At 42.1% G+C, this 24559-nt stretch overlaps 1 protein-coding gene across 4 annotated transcripts in view; it reads left to right on the forward strand.

Moving 5' to 3' along the window:
- The window catches only part of PCYT1B (phosphate cytidylyltransferase 1B, choline), a 1028131-nt gene that overhangs the window by 508315 nt on the left and 495257 nt on the right, over window positions 1–24559 (forward strand). For all 4 annotated transcript variants that reach the window (XM_069204810.1, XM_069204811.1, XM_069204812.1 and 1 more), the window contains exon 5: window positions 5550–5628. In XM_069204810.1, coding sequence (XP_069060911.1) covers window positions 5550–5628 — 79 coding nt within the window. The remainder of the gene's footprint in view (window positions 1–5549; window positions 5629–24559) is intronic.

Genomic DNA, 24559 nt, shown 5'->3' on the forward strand with positions numbered 1-24559 from the left:
GGAGCAGGGTCAATACTGATTTGCATATGGCTGGATCCTAACTAGGATGGCATGGGTAGCAAAAAGATATGGAATTAGGCCCAGATCTCTGTACGGGGGGTGAATGTTTGACATTGTTCAACACTCTGTTCATCATTTGTTCTTTTTGCACAGGTTCTAAATCACAACACACACAAAATACGTCATATTAAAATTCATAACCAAAAGCAATGCTTAAGCTAGGCTTTTAACAATAATTACCTCAAACATGTGCCAGAGAAAAGCAATGTAATTGTTCATCCGTTTGGTAGCATTTTGTATTTCTGAAGGTGAGAGTGGTATTGCCAATGGAAATCATAGATCTCTGCTTTGTGAAAATTATAGTCAGGGCTGCTCCAGTGCAAAGCCATATTCGGCTGCCACCTGGAGTATAACTATCAACGGTTGCCAGTTGGAGCATAGCAGCAACATATATTGCCCCATTGCTAGGAGACATTTTCATAAAAAAGCCTCTGTGCAGAGCAGCAAACTTCATTGCATTAATACTGGATTTGAATTATTGGCCACTCCTGAATTTTACCAAGAGGAAAATACACTTTGGCATTACCTCAACTCGCAAGTGAGTATGTGAGTATTGTCATTCTGCATTCATTTAAACAAGCTGTGGGCCTACTGGAACGGAGAGCGGGGGAGGAGAGGTGGTGGGGAACTGAAAGGAAATGCAGTGGCATGCTTGGAAGTATGTATACCATGTAATGAATTCTCAGAATTCTATCATGATGACATTTGCTAATGCTGACTGATTTTGGCCCATACCAATAAGCCGGACCGGATGCCATGAGATATAATTACAATATATTCTTCATGGTAAGCCAATCATGAGACAACAGGACAAAAGAAGAAATGTTGATAAATAATACTGTAAGAAAGCCCCTATTAGATGGCAAGACAAATGTTTTGGGATTACAGGATGAGTGACAGCTAGCCGAAAAGTAGTAAGGTCGTTACTACTGTAATATTTTAGTTTCCCTTCTCAACCCTGCTGTTTGCCTAGTGTGACAGCATTTTAACCTTGGATATATTTCTTTGCCACCCAAAACGCTGTTCAAAGACCATCCAATACAAAATCGGGAGGTCTATTCATAGTTGGTGTTAGAAATGGGGTCTCTAGTTGGCAGTTGGTTTGCACCCTGTCCAAGTAGGGACCCTCACTGCAATCAGGGTAAGGGAGATACCCACTCAGATAACCCCTGCTCACCCCCTTGGTAGCTTGGCAGGAGCAGTCAGGCTTATCTCAGGAGCAATGTGTAAAGCATTTGCACATAACACACAGTAATAAGTGAAAACACTACAAAAGGACACCACACCAGTTTTAGAAATATAGCCAATATTTATCTATACAAAACAAGGCCAAATATGATAAAAATCCAACATACAGTGAAAAAAATATGAATTCTGCAAGATTTACTCAAAACTACAGTTCCTTGAAGTCGATAGCTTCACCTGGGGCTATCACGGTGTCGTGACCAACAAAACCAACAGTTCAGGCCGGCTGCAGCATTGCGGGCCAGCTACGATGTCGGGAAGACCCGCAAATAGTACCTTGGATTTGAAGGGCGTTGTGATCCTTGCGGTGAGCTCTGGAGAGCGGCGTCACTGACGTCGCAGTGTCAGTTCCGGAGTCAGTGCAGGAGTCATCGGGCCCTTGAGGTCACATGCATTGCAGATCGAACTCCAGGCTGATGAAGTCAGGTGTGCCAGCGTGGATGGTGTCGGGGCTGCAGTGCGAAGCGGGACGATGCGACGTGCGGTGTCCACAGGTCACGGTGCAGGCAGTGGCTCAGTGTCGGCGTCCAGTGGCGTCGGTGAGACCAGGGCTGCGGTGTGAAGTGGGGTGGTGCGACGTGCGGTGTCCACAGGTCACGGTGCAGGCAGCCGCGTTGTCGTTGCTGAAGCGCTGTCGTCGGTAGGCCCAAGCCAGCGGTGCAGGACGGGACGGTGCTTCAAGACACTCACGAGCAGTGTCCACAGGCCACGGTGCAGACAGGATGCCTGGTGATGACACAGGAGTCGATGGTGCTGGCGTCGGTGGACCGGGCTGCGGTGCGGGATGGGACGGTGCTTTGTGTACCTCACGAGCGGTGTCCACAGGCCACGGTGCAGGAAGTAGCACCGGTGTCAGCAAGAGCGCCGGCATCGGGGATGCCCAGGCTGCAGTGTGAGCAGGCGATGCCGGAGTGCGGGGCCCACAGGTCGGGTGCGCGCAGCGGCTCAGTGAAGTCGTCCGATGACGGCGTCGGTGAGACCAGGGTCGCAGTGCGAAGCAGGGCAATGCGACTCCGTGTGGCGTCGGCAGGTCACGGTGCAGGCCAGCGGCGTCGTTGGCGGCATCGTGGTGGGTTCTCCTCTTGAACAGCACAAAACACACAGTTCCCAGTGCTGCAGGTCGAGGAAACTGAAGTCTTTAGTGTCCCTGAGACTTCCAACAGGAGGCAAGCTCTACTCCAAGCCCTTCCAGAATTTTCTCAAGCAGGACACACAGCAAAGTTCACCCTTTGCACTCTTTTCAGGCAGAAGCAGTAACTGCAGGCCAGTCCAGCAAAGCAACACAGCAAAGGGACAGTACTCCTCCTTCAGCTCTTCTCCTGGGCAGAGGTTCCTCTTGATTCCAGAAAGATTCTCAAAGTCTGGGGTTTTGGGTCTTCTTCTTATACCCAGTTCTGCCTTTGAAGTTGGCAAACTTCAAAGCAAATTCTCAAGTGTTTGCAAGATACTTCCTTGTCCAGGCCAGGCCCGAACACTCACCAGGGGGTGGGGGACAGCATTGTGTGAGAGCAGGCACAGTCCTTTCAGGTGTGAGTGACCACTTCTCGCCTCCCTTCCAGCACAGATGGTTAATCAAGATATGCAAGCTCCACCACAGCACCCTCGGTTTCACTGTCTAGAGGAGAGGTGTGAACAGCCCAACTGTCAAACTGACCCAGACGGGGAATCCACAAACAGGCAGAGTCACAGAATGGATTAAGCAAGAAAATGCCTACTTTTTAAAAGTGGCATTTTCAAACTAACAATTTAAAAACCAACTTCACTAAAAGATGTATTTTTAAATTGTGAGCTCAGAGACCCTAAACTCCACATTTTTATCTGCTCTCAAAGAGAATCTTCGCTTTAAGGATATTTAAAGGCAGCCCCCATGTTAACCTATAAGAGAGACAGACCTTACACAGTGAAAACCGAATTTGGCAGTTTTTCACTGATAGGACATATAAAACACACTAGTATATGTCCTATCTTAAACATACACTGCACCCTGCCCATAGGGCTACCAGGGCCTAACCTAGGGGTGCCTTACATGTAGTAAAAGGGAAGGTTGAGGCCTGGCAAGTGGGTACACCTGCAAAGTCGAATTGGCAGTTTAAAACTGCACACACAGACACTGCGATGGCAGGTCTGAGTCATGTTTACAGGGCTACTATTGTGGGTGGCACAACCAGTGCTGCAGGCCCAATAGTAGCATTTGATTTACAGGCCTTGGGCACCTCTAGTGCACTTTACTAGTAAATGAAATATGCCAATCATGGATAAACCAATCAACAGTACAATTTCTATAGGGAGCACTTGCACTTTAGCACTGATTAATAGTGGTAAAGTACGCAGAGACAATAAACCAGCAAAAACAGACCTAAAAAAATAGGAGGAAGAAGCAAAAATGTTTGGGGATAACCCTGCAAAAAGGGCCATTTCCAACAGTGGGGCGAAAACAAATTGATCTTTATCTACTCAGTGCACCTTAACAAAAGAAGTTATACAAAGAGAACTGTTTAAATATTACAACATACACAATAGCAATTCGTATCGAATTGATAATCAATCCAGGAGTCCAAATAGTTCAAACGCCTTTTATAACATCAGAGTTTGTCGAATCAAAATAACTCATGTCGGTTCTAAACCCACAATTTGTTGAATCCAAACAACTGGACAGAATCAGGTCAGGTTGCATTCAGCAGTAGGTGACATGGAAGATCTCGTGTATTTTGTGGAAAGTAGTTCACGGGCACAGCCCGCAATATTTCGCCACCCTCAATACTCAATTACCAAAGAAACAAGTGAGGTCTTCCACAGCTACGAGCCTGTTCAAGGAAAATGGAAGTTGATTAATTTTGGATGCCAACAGGTTGTCATTCCTTGGCGGTGCTTGTCTAATACACTGAAAACTGAGCTGCATTTAATAACTTGTTAAGATGTTTTAAGCTTTACTGCGTTGAAAGGTGAAGGCAAGATGTGAGTCTAAAACAATGTAAAACTATTTTCTCCAATGTATTTTTCAATTGATCTTTTTTAACTCATGTGTCCTGTTGTTTCGACTGCTGATAATTTTACATTGCTCTGTATGGATTTTTCGTTTCTGAAATCGGAATCAGGGAGAGCTGACTTTCCGAAGCACCACCAGAAGCATCTTCGATAAGAAAAGTGGGCCCAAATTTATGGTACTTGAGCGTCTAGTTGTCTGTAGGTTAACAGCAATGTGGCAAAGAAGTTACGGGCTCATTTAAAAGCCCTTAGCGCCACCGGAGCTTAACTTTCACTGACGCTCTGGTGGCGCTGTACCATTTCCACATTACAAGGTGGCACTAAGCCACTTTGCATGGCTTAACACCGCCTTATAAATATCCCCCTTCCCGTTCTGCAGCACACATAGAAAAAGCAAAATGACATTGATTGTTTATGTGCAGGAAGATATCCCTTCTTGCACATAAACAATACTTCCCTGCAAATCAGGCACCCTTACACTATGGTACAAGTGTGCCTGCGTTGGCACTATGCACCTAATTTTAGCGCCAGTGCATGGGGAGAGGACAGAAAAGTGCATACCTTGTAGATGCAGCTCATTTTGGCCCTCTCCCGGTGGCACAGGGAGGAGCAGCAAGACACTTACTGGGCGACCCTGTGGTCTTGCTGCGCAGCCCTGCACCACAGAGGATTGTAAAAAAGCCCTAAAATCTTACTGAAGCCTGAAAAAACATGAAATGTCCCACTTATTTCGAAACCTTTACACTGGATAAAAATGGCTTGAAACGTATTTAAAGCATGTACGTTTTGTGGTCCTTTCCCATTAGCTTGCCATAAATGTGTTCAATTCTAATGGGTAAAGCCTAAGAAAGTGGGAAGGTAATTTCACAATCTCGGTTGAGACTTCCAAAGTTTTAAGGTCATTGCCTGGGAACTTTAAGGTTTTGAAATTTATCTCAAAGGTTTAAAAAAAAAAAATTTTATATATGCACTTATTTACTTAAACTTTCACATCACAGTAAATACCAGCAGTGCTGAGCAATTTAGGATTGTTAGTGCCCTGGTGAGTTAATGCCTTCGCATTAGCCTCGAGTGTTACTCCAAAATTCAAGTCTTCTTATATTGGTATACTTAAGCTAGTTCACTGTTGACTTTCCCTAGTTAGGCTAAGCAGTGAAGATAATTGGGAAAAGCAGTAAAGGCCAGCAAGAACAAGAAACAATACATCTTGTAGTTAATGAAGTTACAAAATGTTGACATTTATTTCTCTGTTATTTTAGATTGATTTTGTAGCTCACGACGACATTCCATACTCCTCTGCGGGATCAGACGATGTATATAAGCACATAAAAGAAGCAGGTGAGGCACACTTTATTATTTAAAACGTCTTTGTATTTGTAATTCCTCTCCTATTTCGCCCCGCGATCGTCATCCCTCTAATGTACAGGCGTATTCCTGTTTCTTTTTGCATGTATTCACTAACAACGCCTTAATCATTATTCTGCAAGGATTCTCCTAATAATGTTCCTCACTGAAGCATAGTATGTCTTCTTAATGACCAAAACCGTGGTTAATCAGGCATTGTATGCGATTAACCGTTGCTGGGGTGACCTGGAGAAATTCCGAGGCGTTTAATGCATACATTTACCACATGCTGTGATCAGGTGGTAAATGTATGCGGGGGACAATGTGTGGAGTGGGAGGGTAGAGACGTGTATAGGGGGTAGAGGAGGGGAGAGTAAGTTAAGTTCTGGCAGGAAGGCGCATTGTTTGCTTTCCTGACAGAAAAAAACTGAGAAAGAGGCTTGGTTGCTGCAGCACCCAATGTTTCGTGTGATTTGACCACAATTTTCTGCCCAGTAAAATCGTGTGCTGTGTTCCAATGCATGGGAAAACTGGGTGGGAAACACACTGATCCACTGGGCTACATCAGTAAAAACAGGGGGCCATATTTATACTCTGGTTGCGCCGAATTTGCGTCGTTTTTTTCGACGCAAATTCGACGCAGAACTAACGCCAACTAACGCCATATTTGTACTCTGGCGTTAGACGCTTCGGGCGCCAAAGTGCCCGGAGTGTGCGTCATTTTTTAGCGTGAACCCCTTCCTTGCGTTAATGATATGCAAGGGAGGCGTTCCCGTCTTAAAAAATGACTCCCAGGCCTTTACGTGGTATTTATACTCCCGGGCAAAAGAGACGCCCGGGAGTGGGCGTGGCCAAAAACGGCGCATTTGCGCCGCTTTTTAACGCCTGGGTCAGGGATGGCGTTAAGGGACAAGTGGGCTCAAAATGAGCCCAGAGTGCCCTCCCCTGCCCCCAGGGACCCCCCCTGCCACCCTTGCCCACCCCAGGAGGACACCCAAGGACGGAGGGACCCATCCCATGGACATTAAGGTAAGTTCAGGTAAGTATTTTTTTTTTTTTTTTTTGTGGCATAGGGGGGCCTTATTTGTGCCCCCCTACATGCCACTATGCCCAATGACCATGCCCAGGGGACATAAGTCCCCTGGGCATGGCCATTGGGCAAGGGGGCATGACTCCTATCTTTACAATGATAGGAGTCATGTTGATGGGGGATGGGCGTCGAAAGAAAATGGCGCAAGTCGGGTTACGACGATTTTTTAGACGCAACCTGACTTGCCCCATTTTAAGACGCCCATACGCCATTTTCCCCCTACGCCGGCGCTGTCTGGTGTACGTGGTTTTTTTCCACGCACACCAGGCAGCGCCGGTCTGCTAGCGCCGGCTAACGCCATTCAATAAATACGGCGCCCGCATGGCGCTTCAGAATGGCGTTAGCCGGCGCTAATTTTTTTGACGCAAAACTGCGTTAGCGCAGTTTTGCGTCAAAAAGTATAAATACGGCCCAGGGTATCTTATCTTGGTCGCTCAACCCTTTTATCCAGTGGTTCTGAATGTGGAAAGCATCTCGTGTCTCAAAGCACTGCAGTACATTACAATACAATTAAATGTATGTTATTGGCATGAAAAGCTCTGTCAAGCTCTGCTGAAGTAAATACACAGAAAGCAAAGACAGTAGAACGTTACCGGCTTGTCAACAGTGGTCATTTCATGTCTAAGGATACATCGAAGCTCATATTCTTTTATGAACACTAGTTTCATGGCATGCACATTGTTGGGACGAAAAAGTCCTCTTCATGGTAATGGACATGCACCCCTGTCCTGAGTACCCAATTGTACAGATGTCTAGATTCCTAATTCTGACTTTGTTGTCATAGGCAAACATGGATTGTGTGTGTTCCATGATATAGGCCTCTATCACGGATTGCAGTCTCATTGAAGCAACATGGCACCCAAATCACTACTCTCATAGTGGTGGAATTCTACTGCTTTCACCGGGAATTAAGGAGCAAGACTCCGGTGGTGGCAGTGTACAGTGTAGTGATCAGTAAGAGTGAATAGGTGCTTTCTAACCTGTTTCACTGGAGTGAGGCCTACAGACTCATTCACTTTTAACGTTCCGCTGCTGTGTGCGTAATTCACCCTTGGCCTACATCGGTTTGCTGTGAAGTGCTGTTAGGAGCAGAAGTGGAATATCTGTGCTGGCGGTATGTGTGCCTAGGAAGGGTAAAATGCAGGGATAGTGCAGCACTGAGAAATGCGTGCTTGGAGAATACATGTGCTGGATGTATATGTGCTTATGAGTGGTTCAATGCCTGAAGGATGTAATGTTGCACAGTGTGTGCAAGCTAAATGTGTGTGCTGGATGTATGTGTAACTGTGAGTGGTACAATACAGGAAGGGTATAGTGCCTGCATGTTAATGCATTGCTGTATAATGTGCCTATGAGTGGTACATAACTTGAAGGATACAATGCTGGGAGGTGGATGATTGTCAAATGCAGGCGCTGGATGTATGTGTCCCTTTGAGTGGTCCAGTAAATAGAGAATACAGTACTGTGCAGTGCATGTATGCTGTATAAAAATACTGGGTGTATGTGTCTGTAGATTGTACAATACATGGAAAGACCTGGGTTCCATTTTGGGAGATCCAGTTCTGCATTGAGAGGGGGTAGAGAGATCCCTTCAGAGAGCTGTGGGTATTGCTGCATTCATTTAAGCTGGTGGTACACAGTCTGGGGGGGAGAGTGAAGCCTCCGCTGTACACCTCAAAGGGTGCTCTTTGATTCAGTGAGAGGTCACAAGGAAGGGCATGGGAACATCTCAAGAAGGAGAATAAATGAATAATAAAGAGTAGGACAGGAGGCCCCAGACTAACCATTTGAGGCACATATCATTGCACCGACATCCAGCTGTGAACTCTAATCATTCCCATGACCTGTGTTGTGGGACTATCAGCTTTGGTGACATGCCTGGTGCCACATATTTAAAAGACTCAGGGCCATATGTATGAAATTACAGATTTGCGATTTCCAAATAGCAAATCCATAGAAATCACTATTTGGGAATCGCAAAATGGTATATACATACCCACCAATTCCCCCAACAGTGATTTCTATGGATTCACATTCGCAATTAGGAAATCACAGTTTTGGAAATCACTAAATTGCGATTTCCTAATAGGAAATCGCAGAGTAGGAAAAGTCGCATTTTGAGGCAAAATGATGATGTCATACCAAGATGTTTACAAATACATGTGCGGCCCCAACCCAGAAGCCTAGGCAACTGCTGGAAGTGTGGAGTGCACCTGGCGTACTACCTGCAGTGGTTTTGGCATGCCAGAATAGCAACATGTCAAAAGAAGATGGGGACAAGGATTCAGGAAGCAGGAAGAGAAAGGTTAAATTCTCTGAGAAGGAGCTGGAGCTCCTGACTGGAGAATGTGTCTCCCATGTGGACCAGCTTTTTGGGAAGGCCTCCTTCACAGTACCAGAGAGTCAAAAGACAAAGATTTGGACCAGCATCCTGGAAAAAGTGAACTCCCTAGGTGTCACCCAGAGGACCATCCCAGAGATACACAAGAGATGGTACGACATGCAATCTCGCACTGAGGAGAAGGTGGCTAGCAGGATGGTTGAGGATCGTGAAACAGGTTATGGACCAGCAAAACACACACCCTTCCCACTCCCATGGAGACACTAATCGATGGGACCCTGGAACCAGAGAGTGTGGTGGGAGTGTCTGACATTGAGACCTCCAAACGTGCAGGCACCAGCCAGGGTAAGTCATCCTCCCTTTATTTACTTAACAAAACATAATGTTAGCAAATCTAAAAATCAAACATCACATTATTAATAACACCATTGAGATGCTTGCTCTGCCCTGGCAATGTATCATGGGAGTTGTAGTACACATAATTTGCTTGCTGTACTGGGTGCTGATGATTACAGCAAACACATATGTACATTATAATCATGTAACAAACACATGAAGCACAGTTACAACATTATTGTGTACAAACATAAACCATTTTTTACACTAACTATATACATGCAGTTCCACAGATCATGCCAAGGACGAGTCAGAAGCATATGATGCTGAAAGTGCTACAGACACACATGTTGAAGTTGAGGGCACAACGTCACCATCTACTCTGCCCATCACACCAACTCCAACTGCCAGGAGAGCAGCCATATCACCACTGCCCAACTTTGTGGACAGTGACAAGGGTTTTTTCGCAGAGCAGCAACACCACAACATCTGTGGCAGGGTACACAGACAGCACAATGGCCAGCAATCAACAGTCCACAGTGATAATGTGTCAGATGATATGAGCCCATCATCTCTGTATAGTGGCTGCAGACAAAACAAATAAGGACTGTTAGCAAGCATCTGCTACAGATGTCTTGGTTGGTGCAGCAATTGGAGAAAAGACAGCAACAGCGGTGAGCTGCAATGGAGGAGCACTTCATGCAGCAACAGAAGCACAGGCAGTACTTGGCAAGGTTTGATTCATTCACACGGTCCATTAACTAATTGGCTTTAGCCACCAACACACTAGCAAGGCAGCCTGTGAGCATACATACTGACATGGGGCACTGCTGTTAAGACGTTGCACATGGGCTAGCTCAGGTGACCGCAACCCCTGAGAATATACAGAGCCACAATCTCTGTATCCATAACATCCTGCCCCAACCTGAGAGCGAAGAGGGCTCTAGCCTCAGTGGCACACCCATTCAGAAGGCATGCAGTTACAGGCATTCAAGCTTACTCAATTCTGGGCCTGACTTGTGAAAAGGTCCCACAGACTAGTGCTGCTGACAAGGACCGCAACCCCAGAGGCCGAAAGAAGTGAGCCACTGAACACTCAGAGGAGTGAGTTGCATTTGTTTAGCTTTGCCTTACATACTTTGTTGCATTTATTGTCACACTATTACATCCACAAGGATATCGTTGATCTTTCAGTGAAACAATGTTGTTGCTACCTTAATAAAAGGTGGTCTCTCAGTTATGCACCAAGCATTACCAACAGTTGGGCTGTCTCAATATTAGTATTTTAATTACTCTTACCTCAGAAATAGTTGTTGGTGCTCTCTGTGCATTGTGCTCGGCCCTCTGCTGCATGTGAACCATCCTGCTGCAGCTGTAGTGGTGGTAAGTCATCATCAGAATCAGAATCAGGCACTATGGGGATGTCTTGCAGACCCTTCTTTGTGGCAATATTGTGCAGAATAACAACAGTGGCAATTTTCTTGCAGCATGTCTCTGGTCTGTACAACAGTGCCCCAACGGTCTTGTGTAGGCACCAAAACCGGGACTTCAGGATTCCACATGTCCTCTTTATGATTGCACTTGTTGTCATGTATGCCCTGTTTTATTGCGTTTTACTTCTTGTCTTTCAAGTCAGGTATGGTGTGAGTATCAAGGGACACAAGGCATATGTGCTGCCACATTAACAGGATGAGAAGGAAAGCCATTAGGTCACATTACACACACCATCCTGGCCCCTGTATTCTTTGAGTGTGCAATTCTCTTACTGAGTAGGAAATTATCGCCAAATTAACCCTGTGAGAGTCAGTTTTGGATCCCACTGTGGTGGACCATGAATGAGTCGTGGATGCTGCCTGGGAATCTGGCCATAAGGTATTTTATGAATCACACACTACCTGCATGTTGAGTGAGTGTGAGCTTTTCCGTTTCCTGTAAGTGAATTAATTTGCTGAGGTGGGACATATTACAATATGTGTGCCACCAACACAGCCTATAACATTGGAGAATTGTGCTACCCTGTAGAACATCAATTTACTTTGTTGCACTAATTGGGGGGTTTTGGGTAAAGATATATATTGGTTCAGTTTGCTCACCATGATATCTAGAAACTTGTGAAAAAAACCTGGAAAAGGCACTTTGTAACACTCCCATTGCCACTGCTTTAACCCCCTGGAAACTGGCAGAATCTAAGAGGTGTAGGCAACACATTACCTGCACATGTTGTGGGATTGCGTTGCCTCGTAGTGTTTGGGCTTGTAGCTGAGGTTGTAACTCAGCAATTTAACTGTCAGATTTTGCCTGCTTGCCAAGACCAGTGTACCCTGTGAGGAAGAGACGAGCATTGGGGGGAGCAAGACCCCGTGGGGACCCTTGTTAAGTTGACTCCCTGTGCAATGTGTGAGAAAATTGCTGCTGCACCGATCAGGTCATTTTCAGTGTGCGGGATATACTCAGTGACCCCTGTATGCCAGGAGAGGGCGGCTGTGAATTCAGCTGTGTTCCCTGCTGCGCTGATCAGGCCGAAGCCCTGCATATTGTCGAGTTGGTGAGCCCATATGCCAGGTGGGAATGCCATGGGGGAGAGTGCAGTGCCTTAGGGAAAGTAGCTTTATGCAGTAGTGAGAGGTGGCCTCATGTACCAGGGGGGACCGCTGTGAAGAATTTCACTGTGTCAAATCCGGTAGTAGCCCATGGACTGTGGGCTGCAGTGACCTGGTATGCCAGATGGGGTCTCCAGGAGCACCAAGGAGTTCGACCTGTACTGTCCAGCCTGCTGGAGAAGTGAGGACACTGTGGGAGCACCTGCACACCATTAGCCAGACGAGGGACCCAAGACAGGATCATCGTATCCACCCCCACCAGGAGAAGAACTGAACTCTTACCATGCAGTTGGAGTCACAGAAAATCTCCGATCACTTCAGTGAGAGACTCTGCACCTGCTGAGTGCAGAGTCTCAGCAGTTTGCAGGGACTTACCGGAACTTGGCTGCAGCTACTGCAAGTGTCTGCATTTGGGACACACTTAAGATCTCTAAATGCTTCAAACTTGATGGTGTGGGTAGGCCAGTTTAGAGCGTGTTGGCCCTGAGGGAGGTTGCTGCTAAATTTGTATGGTGGCGCTGGAACAATATTGACTTTAATTTAGAGTTGTAGTGGACTCTGGAAACTCGAACTACTAGTGGCACATACCCTGGATGTTACCAATAGTGAACAGGGAATAACCAAGATCACTAAAATGAGGAGAGAGTGGGACAAGGACTTGCCAAAGAAATACTAGAGACTGAGGTCAAAGAAGGGCTGTGTAACTTGATCTCTGTGTAGTGTATGTCTGTGCTTTAGGGTTTTGACCAGACTTAGGTATTCGGCAAGTTCAACATTTAGTAGAAGTGATATTTAATTTTTAACTTGATGTTGTGGTCCATGTATGTCTCCCAGAACATTGTACAGTGTTTCTTTAAAACACTGTCTAAGGGCCTCATTACAAGTTTGGCAGAGGCGATTACTCCATCATAAACGTGACAGATATCCCGTCTGCCATATTGCAAGTTCAATAGGATATAATGGAACTTGTAATACATCCAGACGGAATATCCATCACGCTTGTGATGGAGTAAATCCTTCTGCCAAACTTGTAATGAGGCCCTAAATCAATAGATGATACCTATTCTGTTCGTTGTATTACATGCTATGATTATTTAGGGTGCTGTTTCTTTGGGACTATGGGGATTCGAGGTAATATTCTAGTGAATAATTGGGAGCTTTATGTTTGTGGCATTTCACATATATGGTAGTGGAACACATTTGTGTCACTCTCTTTGAAGTGTCATCGGAATTTACAGATGTACCTGTGGAAATTAAACAGCAGGAGGAGGAATCTTCCCATTTCTGCTCTGCACCCATGTTATGGGTGGGCAAAGTGAATTCTGCACCATTTACAGAACTTGTGTTGGTGTTTCTGTGGAAGAATTGAACAATTTAGCAGTTCTCTTTTTTCAAAGTTAAATTCTACACAGTATTCCAATGAATTTCAATTTGAAGATAATGCAGTTATTGAGATTTAACATTGATTTTGCTGGTGGTTTCTAGTATGTTTGCTGCTTTTTTAAGATGTAAAAAGTAGGCAGGACCTTTTGTTGAATTGTTTAATTTCCAATTTAAAACTTCCATGTGTATATTTTATGGAACTTGGGTAAGCATGGCTTGATTTACTGCTGCACCATTCAAAACTATTTTATGTTTTTTTTGTACTTTCAATACTTGAACCCCAGCATTTTGATTTTTCCGTTTTTTTTTAACCTGGGCCAATGTTTTGCACTAGTCGTCTAGAATAATTAAGTTCTATGTGGGCCCTTCTTTTGTGGATGCTAAGGTGTTTAGGGGTTCTACATACAACATAGATTTTCTTTCTGAGCCATTCAGAGTACTGGTATCTTTGGTTTGTTTACCAGAGACAGAAGGTGTTTGAAAAAGTGTTTGAACAAGGTTGGGTGGATGTTGCACTCTTATCTGATTCCCCCCTTCCTGCATGAAGACCCCAATTTGCATGTTGTTTTTATTCAGCATTTAGTTGATTGAGGGACACAAAGATTTAGTTATGCCATATGTCATATGACTTCTCTTGTAGTCCATGCTTTCAACTGTGTTTTAGAGTCAAATGTTATTATTTTAGAAATTAATAAGGCAAGCATATATGCCCCTTGTTTTGTTCTTTATGTTTTACTGATTATATATGTAAGCTGAAAGTTTGTAGTGGAATGTTTGAGTTGGAAAACTATTTGGCCTCTATAGTAATTGTTGGCAATCAGGAACTTTAGTATTTTTATCAAAAAACTGCAAAACATTTGCTTAGATTGCTGTTTACAAATAACCTTTGTGTTTGTTTGGTCCTAGAATATCCTTATTGTTTAGACAGAATGACATGTCCAGGGAATTGGTGACTGTATGTGTAATGCAATGCTGAAAAGTGTTTTGGGGTTCGGTGTAGCCTACTTTTGATAATCCTGTCTGGTGTTGGATCTGGGTTGCAAGGGTTTTTTTACTTTTTTTCTGATAAATGCCTCTTTTCAAATCCTCAATTGTCACTGTTTTGTCTGTGAGTTCTGTTCATCTTTTAGGTTTCCTCCATGAGGGTCTGTTTTGGCAAGACAGTTTTCTGCCTATCTGTGAGATTCTAGGCGGGAATATCTTCATTTAGGGTTTAGAATGTGTTTCTGAAATATAATATGAGAGATAAAAATACAGCAGTACTAAATAATCCCTTGAAAATATTGAGGACATAAGTATCAACTTTGCACAATTTCTATGTAAAGTACTTAAATGTGGACTACAAAAATATAGCGGATCAAAATATCATGATTAAATAGGTAAGTATATTTAACATTATACTGACTTTAAAATGTATATTAACTTTAAAAATATTATATTTAAAAATACGTATATATGTATATAATATAGAACAAAATCAATACATTTGATGATTTGAAATCATAAAAAAAAGCAAATAAAATGTAATCATAGGAACCGATTTACTAAATTTAAGAATAGCTTTCGTAGTGTCTTAAGTGTGAAAAAACTTTTAAGTTACATTTTGTAAGTGCCTTCTTAAAGTTTTGTGATGTCAGAAGAAAATGCGTAACTAATGCCTCACTGCGCAACTTATACCACCACAATTCTTTTTAATTTAAATTAAAAATGTATATTACGAAAAATATACTTCAGTATCATACATGCTAAATGTAAACCATACGCATGATACATGTATAACATAGTTATATTTTTGTATTTAAATCACAGTCAATATGCAGTTTTAAAATGGAACTGAGGATGTAATCAACATTATGGTTAATTTATTTAAAATACATATTCTAGTATTTTTAATTTTATTACATTATATTGATATTATGTATGCATTCATATTTAACACCATTATATAGCTTAATCATAATGTAACTTACTCTTGTGAATCTTACACATTTGTGAGTGTGTAAAATATTCATGAGTACGTAAGGTATGCATGAGTGATTAAGATACTCCATGTAAGTTACTCATATGTGAATAATTTCCATCAAACATTTTAATGACAATTTCAAGTTGTTGAAAATAAGTGAGGCATAACAAGGTTTCTCCATTGGACACACCCAATATTCATAAATAATACTGGGTGGGACAATGCAAATGATAAGGGTGTGCATGCTTAGTGTTGTCAGATTTGTATGTAAAAACATCCAGTCTCTTAAACTTAATAAAAGTCACAAATGTTATTCAATCCATTTCTTCTTACTGTGTCAGTCATAGGTTACATGTATAAAATGGCAGAACAGCTGTTATAGATCATGCATTAAGGAATTCCAACTCACCCTAAATTTCACAGGGTGGATGGAGTAAAATAAAACCATTAGGGAAATTATTTTTGTTTGATAGAAAAACATATTTTACAAAATGTGTAAGCAATTTTTAATCAGCTGGTATGATATAAGTTACCCCATTGGTGTAAGTTACACAATTTGCCATTCAGGCATATTAATGATAGTTATACATTTTTTGTGATTTGCATGAAGATAAGTACAAATCTTAAGAAAGTCCTAAGATCACTCTCAATTAATTAACATGTTTATGAATTGCAAAATCAGTCTTAAGTTATGGACCCTCAAACTTTTCTTAAGATTTTCTTAAGTTAAGAGACTTTAGTAAATTGGCTCCACAAACTTAAAAATATATGCAAGAAACTTAAAGATAATATGGAAATAAATACAATTATGAGGTAAATAAGAATAATGACATACAAATATCAATAAAAGTAGAACTAATGTTAAACATTATTTATTAGAAAGTACTTAGAAAACTAAAGATAGACACTGTACTTATTTAAATTAAAAACTGATAAACATATTTCTCCATCTAAAAATATAAATATATACAGTAAAAAATAAAAAATTGAAACAAACATAACCTTTTAAATGAAACTACAATAGTATATGTTAAAAATGAATTTAAAATTTCAAATGCAAAAATATTCAGACTTGTAGGAGTCAAAATCGCTATTCTCACTCCAACCTGAGCAACAGTTGGGAAAGTGTTGGACTTTGGAGGGATCATATTTCTTTTTCCCACTCCAACTTGAATAGCAAGAAAGGTTTTCATTGTTTTTGTTTTTTTCAGAATGATGGGGTCCGGCTGGATTCCAGATTCATGTATTGACTAGTGATTATGGTTTAGTTTGTTCACAGGGTGATGGATATTGGACCTATAGAAACAGTGTTAAGTATTCTTTCCATTATTTGTGTACCATACAAAATAGATAAGGGAATAAATACTTTATTGAATTTTCGGGATTAAGAACATGCTCATATTATGCATGATACATATAAAACATCTTGTATAAATTCGCTTTTCAAAATATGATATTGGTTCCATATATATCTATGATAATCAACTTATTGAAGTGAAAATAATGTTAGATGATGTGGTTGAATTGTAATTATGCTTTGACTTATATGCATTACATATACATATGGATATGTATATATCTTTTATATTTATACAATTATGTAACTATTTGTGTATTTATAGAGATATTGTCCTTTGATATATGGGAGTATACATAACTAATCAATTTTTTCTAAAGTCATTTATATCTATTTATAATATATTTATTGATTTGTATCACATTTATTCTATTTATATATGATGAGAGACGGGTGTATATGGATGAATATAGTATATATTCTGTATTGCGTATAATTTGATGTTCATATCTTTAGACTAACTTGTTAATTATGGTCATGTTTTGAAATGTATATTAATTGTAAGAATACATGATTTAGTCCTGTTTCTATGACCATGATCACTGAGTATATATTGGTGTATGGATAGGTTGGCTCATTCACGTGATCAAGGCTGCTAGTCAGCCGAAACGCGTTGTGTTTAAATAAATTTACTTCCTTTTGATTTTCTGAGAGTGCTGCTGTTTTATAATTTTGCTGTTGAAAAAAAAAAAATATATATATATATATATATATATATCACTTTCTACCCTAAAAGTCCTAAAACCCATCACCCACAAGAACAAAAAATAGTATTTGAAAATAAATAATTGGCAACATTGATAAAAAAAATAAAAATGCTATTAAATTTAATCATATATAAACATACTAAACCAATACAATTAAGGAATATAAAAATTATTACAAAAGTTAAAGGGTGGAGGATGAGGCGTTATGGCCAGAGGTGATGACTTTGGAACTGGGTGTTGGTCAACACCCTGTGATTCTGAGCAAATGACTTGGGCCTAATTACAACTTTGGCGGTCAGATGAGCCGGCAGCCTCTCCTCCAGTTATATTATGATTTTGTCACAGGTCAGCCCGCCGGAAACAGTGCCACGGCATTGGCCTCAGCTTCTTTAAGGGAGCCGAGGCCAATGAGTGGCACAACAGCACCCTCGGAATGCGCACTGTCTGACAAGGGTGCTGGCAGGGGGGCTCCTGCACTGCTCATGCCAACATGCATAGCCAGTGCCGGGCACACCCTGTGGCCCCCAGCATGTGCTCTCTGACAACCTTTTCATGGCAGGGACCCCACCATTAAAAGGCTGGTGGAAAGAGGACCCGTGATCAGTAAGGCGGCCCTGTACTCAGCACCACAATGGCTGATCATGATCCGACCGCCTCCACCCCATTGAGATCCATGATCCTGGCTATGGCAACAGTCCCCTTGCAGTCCGACTGCCAGGGCCGTAATCTGGCATTCCGACCGCCAGAAGTTAGGCGGTCTGACCGCCACCCCAACTTTGGCAGTCAACGGACTCAAACCTGTAATAGGGTCATTAGTCTCCCTATGCCTAAAAAATTACTGTGACCATGTGTAATTTACATGGTGCACATTTAAAGCACTCTAATATCTTTGGGTCAAGCCTGAACTATATAAAACTGCATAAAAATACATATTCAAAAATCGAATTAACCAATGAGCAGTTGAAATAATTTACATCAATAATAATCAAATTAACAAATTGAAAGTGATAAAATAAATAACGTATTTATCAACACTTATAAAATATATATGATGTCCCAGCGTTCTTCTCTATAAACCCAACAATCCACCAATAAATATCTTCAAATAAAATAAAAAAATATTTAAATATGTTACTACAGAAAAATAAAATAAGCTACACTAAAATGTATCACACATAACCTGAGAATATTCTGTCCCACAGTATTCTTAATATCATGATATTTTTACTTCATATTTGTATCCAAAGATATTTCTGCAACAATAATATGGTTGTGCACCCGAAAGACTTCTGCTCATAGCTCGCTGTCAAAGATAGCTATGTTTGGTTCTTGTTTATCTCACATTTCACAGAAGGAGTGGATCGCAACATAAATAGCAGCCTGTATGTTTTTCATGCAAACGTTTATTTTTCTTGTTGTTGATTTAAATTTCATTTGTGAGTGTTGAGATCATTAGGGTAACTCATCATTTACTGTGCACCTTTGAACAATGGTTCCGGCTGAATATTATATTTTTATATTTTTTTGTGCTATTTAGTCATTAGTGGCTGTGATACTTCCCTGACTAGGGTTTTACTCCAGTCTTCGACAGCCTGGTTTGTGTGTGCTAAGATTTGACTGTAAAAGACACTGGTCATGCTTCTTAGCTCATTAGTGTGGATGGCAGACAAATATCCATCTTTTCTGTCCTTTGAAGACTAACGTAGCTGGAGACTATTTTGACCTGTTATAATGTACAGGAGTACTAGGCAGTTATCTGAGAGCTGTGGTTTCTCCTTGAAAATTAAGGCATTCATTTTACAGGATGAAGTCAACCAGCTCAGAGATTAAATGAATACATATTGTCCAAAACTATCACCTTTTTAACCTTATTTAGAACGCAGGGCACTGGCGTGCACTTATGAGAAATATTTTCTGGCATTCTTAGTTTCTGCCCCTCGCAGAAGAAACATATCATACTACCAGACCACTGTGGTGACAGTAAAAAGTAAAAAAAGGCCAGTACAAACTGTGTGTATGTGTTGGGCTAAGTAGCCATGGACAGTTTATGATAATTGAGGAGGAGGGTGTACCTGGCCTCTGATAGAGAGCAAGGGATTGGAATCAACCAGGGGTGGCTCCTCCACAACAGGGGAGGAGCGTAGGTCCACAAACAAAATGTCCCAAAAATGCTCCGGAGCAAAATGGTAACAAACTTTCTTTATGACCATTTTATTTTTCAGCACCCTGTCCTGAACCGAGCGTTCGAACGGGGCAGGGACACTTCTGCTCTGCTGCTGAGTAAGTGTCTCTTTGGCCGGCCGGCTTGCAATGATCAGCCTGAGATGCAAACTTTAAACTTCTCTAACTCAGCTGTCTTAAGAAAGCTGGGTTAGATAAAGAGCAGGCCAACAGCGCTCTCATGAGCACTGTGAGAGGACGCTCTCACCAATCCTGGTTACCCGCATAAGGATGTGGTAGTGATCTTTCCTGGTCCCCGTGCTGCGTTGGAGCCACAACAAGAGGAGGGCACCATGAGGAGAGGTAGTCCGTTGCCGTCAGGTCAGTGTGGCTTTTTTTTATTTTCTTTTTTTTAAATCTTATTATGATATCCCCCCTGCGTAAATACAAACTAGCCGCCACTTGAATCAACCCTCATATCTTTAGCAGAGTCTTCTGCTCCCTTGCCCCAGGTACGGTGTGCCATCATAGAAGTTTTGCTTGACAGTGCAGTGTCTGCATCATTTCCAGTCATCATGCAGCCGCTGCTGTGCGGTCATTCACAATGTTGCAGGCCTTGCTCTGCTCATAACAATGCAGGAGGGAGAAGCACGTTCTGAGAGCCACATGTAAGTTCCTAAGTATGAACGAGACAGCAAGAGTGAGACTGCAACAGAAGCGGAGGAGCCAGAAACATACAAAGACGTTATTTTACACGGGGCTGTGATGTAGGCTGTGTAAGCATTTCTAAGCAGGTGGTAGTGGTATGTGCAGGTACATGTCTGCATGCATGTGAGTGGGTGAGAGAGTTTGAATCTCCATGCTTTCTATGGTGTTCCTAGGTCTGGCAGTTTGCCTCTCTATAGGCCACCCACTTGACACCCTAAAATCAGGGGCATCTTTTGGCTCCCGTATGTGGGAGCTGGATCAGACATGACGGGATCGTGACATTCACAGGCATAATGATGGTTCCTCCTGCCATTATGATATCAGTGCTCTCCATGTTGTGGCCATCCATTTCATATTGTCAGTATCCTTGGCATGATGAAGCCACCCCTGACATAAAACAAGTCACCCTAACATAAATATGATACATCTTGGCTTATTGTGGTCATGTTTGAAATTATGGTGCCCACCCCTCAAACAATGGTGGAAATTCTTTCTATTTTTGTGGGTATTCTAGGCACAGTGATTCCTACCCCTTGTGTATGGTGGTAATTCTTGGTGTATGGAAGCATATTTGGTCTGATGATGTACTGGCAGAAATTCTGACCCTGGTGTATCATTATGTGCATCCTTAGCGTGATGGTGCCAACTCTTTGCATAATGCTGGCCCTGGCATAATGGTGGTAATTCCTAGCGTACTGTGGGCATCTTTGGTGTAAGGAATATCACTTTTCATCCTTGGCATATGATTGGCACGCTTGGAATTATGGAACATGTAACTTTTTGTCACATAATTGTGACCATCCATGGCATGGTAAAAATAACAAGCTGCTGTTTGGGGACTTTAAGCGTTTTTACTAAAAGACTGATATTTCAGAAAAGAAATAGCCTTTTCATAAAAATGAAAGACTTTTGTTTTAGGGAGTTGAGTTTATATATCCAGTGCTTAAAAATGTTACATTGATAGCTAGCACTTTTAAATATGTATAATATGTCCACAGACGCTATATGCAATATATTTCACACTGAGTTTGTGAGCCTTATTAAAAAAATGTATTAAATTGTATCAGCAACAAGCCTTACAATAATATAAAAAGTACACATCATAGAAGACTGAAACTTCATGTACCCCCATAGTCACAATTTAAAACATAGTAGCAACAATACCTCTATGAAAGTCACACATCCCCAAACAATGAAATATAAATAATTGATTTAAGAATGCCTATCCCCCATCCACATCTCGGAACAAGGGCAGCCCATGTCAGTAGCTGTCCTCTACTATTGGGGGGACCCAGAGGCAAAGTGCTTTTGCTCACAGTATTTTATATTGACAGTAATACCTCACAAAGCTACATGGTCTTTTAGAGGGGAAAGAGGGACAGTAATGTTAGCGTGGGGCAAACCATTATTTCATCATACCGCTATCGCCTAGGGTCCTATTAGATCTTGTAAAATTTTAAAAGTTTTAAAAATGACCAGGTTATGTTCGCTGATATTACTCGGCCTTGCGCAAAATGGGAGTGCAGTTTTTGTGGAATTTGCCCCACTAGCCTTAAAAAGAGAGAGAAGCCACCGGCACCTTGCCTCATCAAATTTCTTACAGCCCAGGATGAAATGAGCCACATTATGTACCTCCCCAGGGGTGCAGTCACAAAACTCCAAAACTACCGTCAGCCTACAAGTGCGGATCAGGTAGCCTCTTAGTGGCAGCACTCCTAGCCTGTATTTCATATAGAGAGTTCGCTTCAAATCAGGATACGACATATCCAAGTAAGCCTGGAGAGCTGGGTCATAGACATTGTTAAAATAATAGTGCATGATTGAATCAGCTGAGTTCCTGGTGCACCTTCATCTTACTGAGTTCCCAGTATCGATCTTTTAACTGTATCCTTGGTAACTCTAACCAGATCCACCCATAGGTCCTTCAACCAAAGGTTCTCTAGAGTCTTTTTTTCATAAGCTGCCCAGGAACACCCCCCCAGAACCACCATATGCGATGACTTCCTCCTAAGTTTCTAAATACACTGCTGCCCTAGGGTTGCACACTACTCTCGCTCAGTACAATATTCGCCCTATGGATGCTAGTTCCGAATTCCGATATCAAATTGAGTTCTGCATAGAGAGCTCTCAGGGGGGTTCCAGGTCCCAGCCCCAGTAAGGTTCTCAGAAAATTATTCTCGGCAACATGCAGCAATCTAACGAGCCGTATTGTAGATGATTGGTGTCAGGGAGGACCTGCTGCTGTGGCTCCTATTTAATGACTCTTGGTTCCTCTTCTATATACACATTACTGGCCTCGTCGGAATTAAGATGTCCACAGGAAGAAACAAGGAGTTTGAATCAGGTGTAGTATTCCTGGTTTATCTAGTGTTTCCCCATTTCTGAGGGAACCTTCAGTGTGAATCCCATAATACCTAATAATAACCTCTTTCGGGAGTTGCCAATGCCCTAGTATCAGAAAGTATGGAGCAGGAAATATACCAACCCTGATTTAGTGCCACCTATAATGTGCCCATATGCCATAAGAGTAATGGGAGTATGTAACTTTTCATTTTATCCTCCCACCCAATCCAAGAAGATTTTCTGTCATGTGGCTTACAATCTAGTTAGAAGGGTCAGGATTGAAAAAATAAAGTAATTGGAATGTAGAAGTGGAAATGCTATGTAGATTTTGAAAAATGAAAGACCATGGTAAATTGCAAACCTAAATTGTGTCTACAATACCTTTGACGTTTTTGGCTACTTCATTGAGAAGTGCAACAAAATGTATCCTTACGCTAACATTTTTCAAAGTTATCTTAGGAATAGTGAACCATCAACTCCAGAGGGAAGTGTATGGTTTGTTTGGCACATAATGCACATACTGGAATATTTTATGAATGACTCTTCAAAACCCATGTATTTGTAGTCAATTCGGGTGCAGCGTTTGTATGCCTTCTCCCAAATTTTCTCAGAAGAAAAACAATTCTAAACCCGTTTGGAGGAAGTTGAATGTGCTTGCTTCGCTCACATGCTCAGTTCATCATCTGCCACTGCCATGTAGACCAAGGCGTTTACATTGATGCAATTGCTTCCTATATGGATATCATATTTTGTCAGAGCTATTCTTATGCACTAGCATCGTGTATTAAGGTGTATGACTTGAAAATATGTTTGTCTCCCAGGTATATGTTAATGATTTTAATTTTGTAATTCTGTGCTGTGTGCCCGTGGCGGAGAAGAATACCTGAGTGTTCTACATAGGAACAGTTACTGCTGCTTATATGCAGTTTTCAAAGCAACACTAACATAGGTTTTCGTTGCAGAGTAACAGATTTGACTGTTACAATAATTTAAAGAGACGTCACACACAAGAACACATTTCTACCTATTATTCTTTAACATGAAAATGTGTAAAGGTTATAACACGAAATTATAGAAAAAGATGGACTGGCAGCCATCTAAACTTCCAAGGTAACCACCATAATCATCCAAACTGGCAAAGAGATGCTTGCAGTGGTTTAGCCATCGAGTTGTTGGGGTGATAAGGGCCCATCATGGTAGCCTCCATGTGACTCACGAAGGGAACGTTGTGGTGGACCACAGTGTCAGCCTTCACCCGTTTGAGGGTCACTCTGTCCTCATGAGGATCCAGACAGCCCAAAAAATGGCTCCACTAATGTGGTAGAATGGCTGACGCCTTCGGAAGACAAGGTGAATTGGCATCAATGGCAGCCAGAGCCAAGTACGACTCTATTTACCATGGCCATTTTGCACCAGCTGGTCCTTCTACCATTTGGAGTCCCTGGCTGACCTCTGTCAGTGCTTCTCTTGGCCAGCATGAAGAATCAGCATACAAAATAGCCCTTAACAGTCCACCAAGGGCTCCCCTACAAATGGATGAGTGCCCAGGGGAGCACTTCAGTCCACAGGCCCACATGGTGAACAGCCAGAGAGTCTGAGAGGGAAGTATCCCAACTACAACCAGCTTGGAGCTCAGCCAGATGAAACCATCAGTACTGCACGCTGAGCCACCCATAGATGACGGAATTTACCACCAATCTTCATCATCTTCCCAGGTAAGCCTTCCGTGCAAGGATGTTAGAGATGTACAATGGGTGTGGGGGGGGGAGGTTGGTGTAGAGCACTCGATGAGATTCATGTTAAGGAACTCCAATGGTGTGGTCCCATCTGTCCACTGCTGTCTTGAACCCAGTCCAACAAAATTTGCATCTGCTTCTGTACACATAAGCATATCCCCAAGCAAGAGGATTTTCCCTGCCTTTGGAAAGGGACACTTT

Source organism: Pleurodeles waltl, chromosome 8 (assembly GCF_031143425.1).
Source record: "Pleurodeles waltl isolate 20211129_DDA chromosome 8, aPleWal1.hap1.20221129, whole genome shotgun sequence".
NCBI lineage: Eukaryota > Metazoa > Chordata > Amphibia > Caudata > Salamandridae > Pleurodeles > Pleurodeles waltl.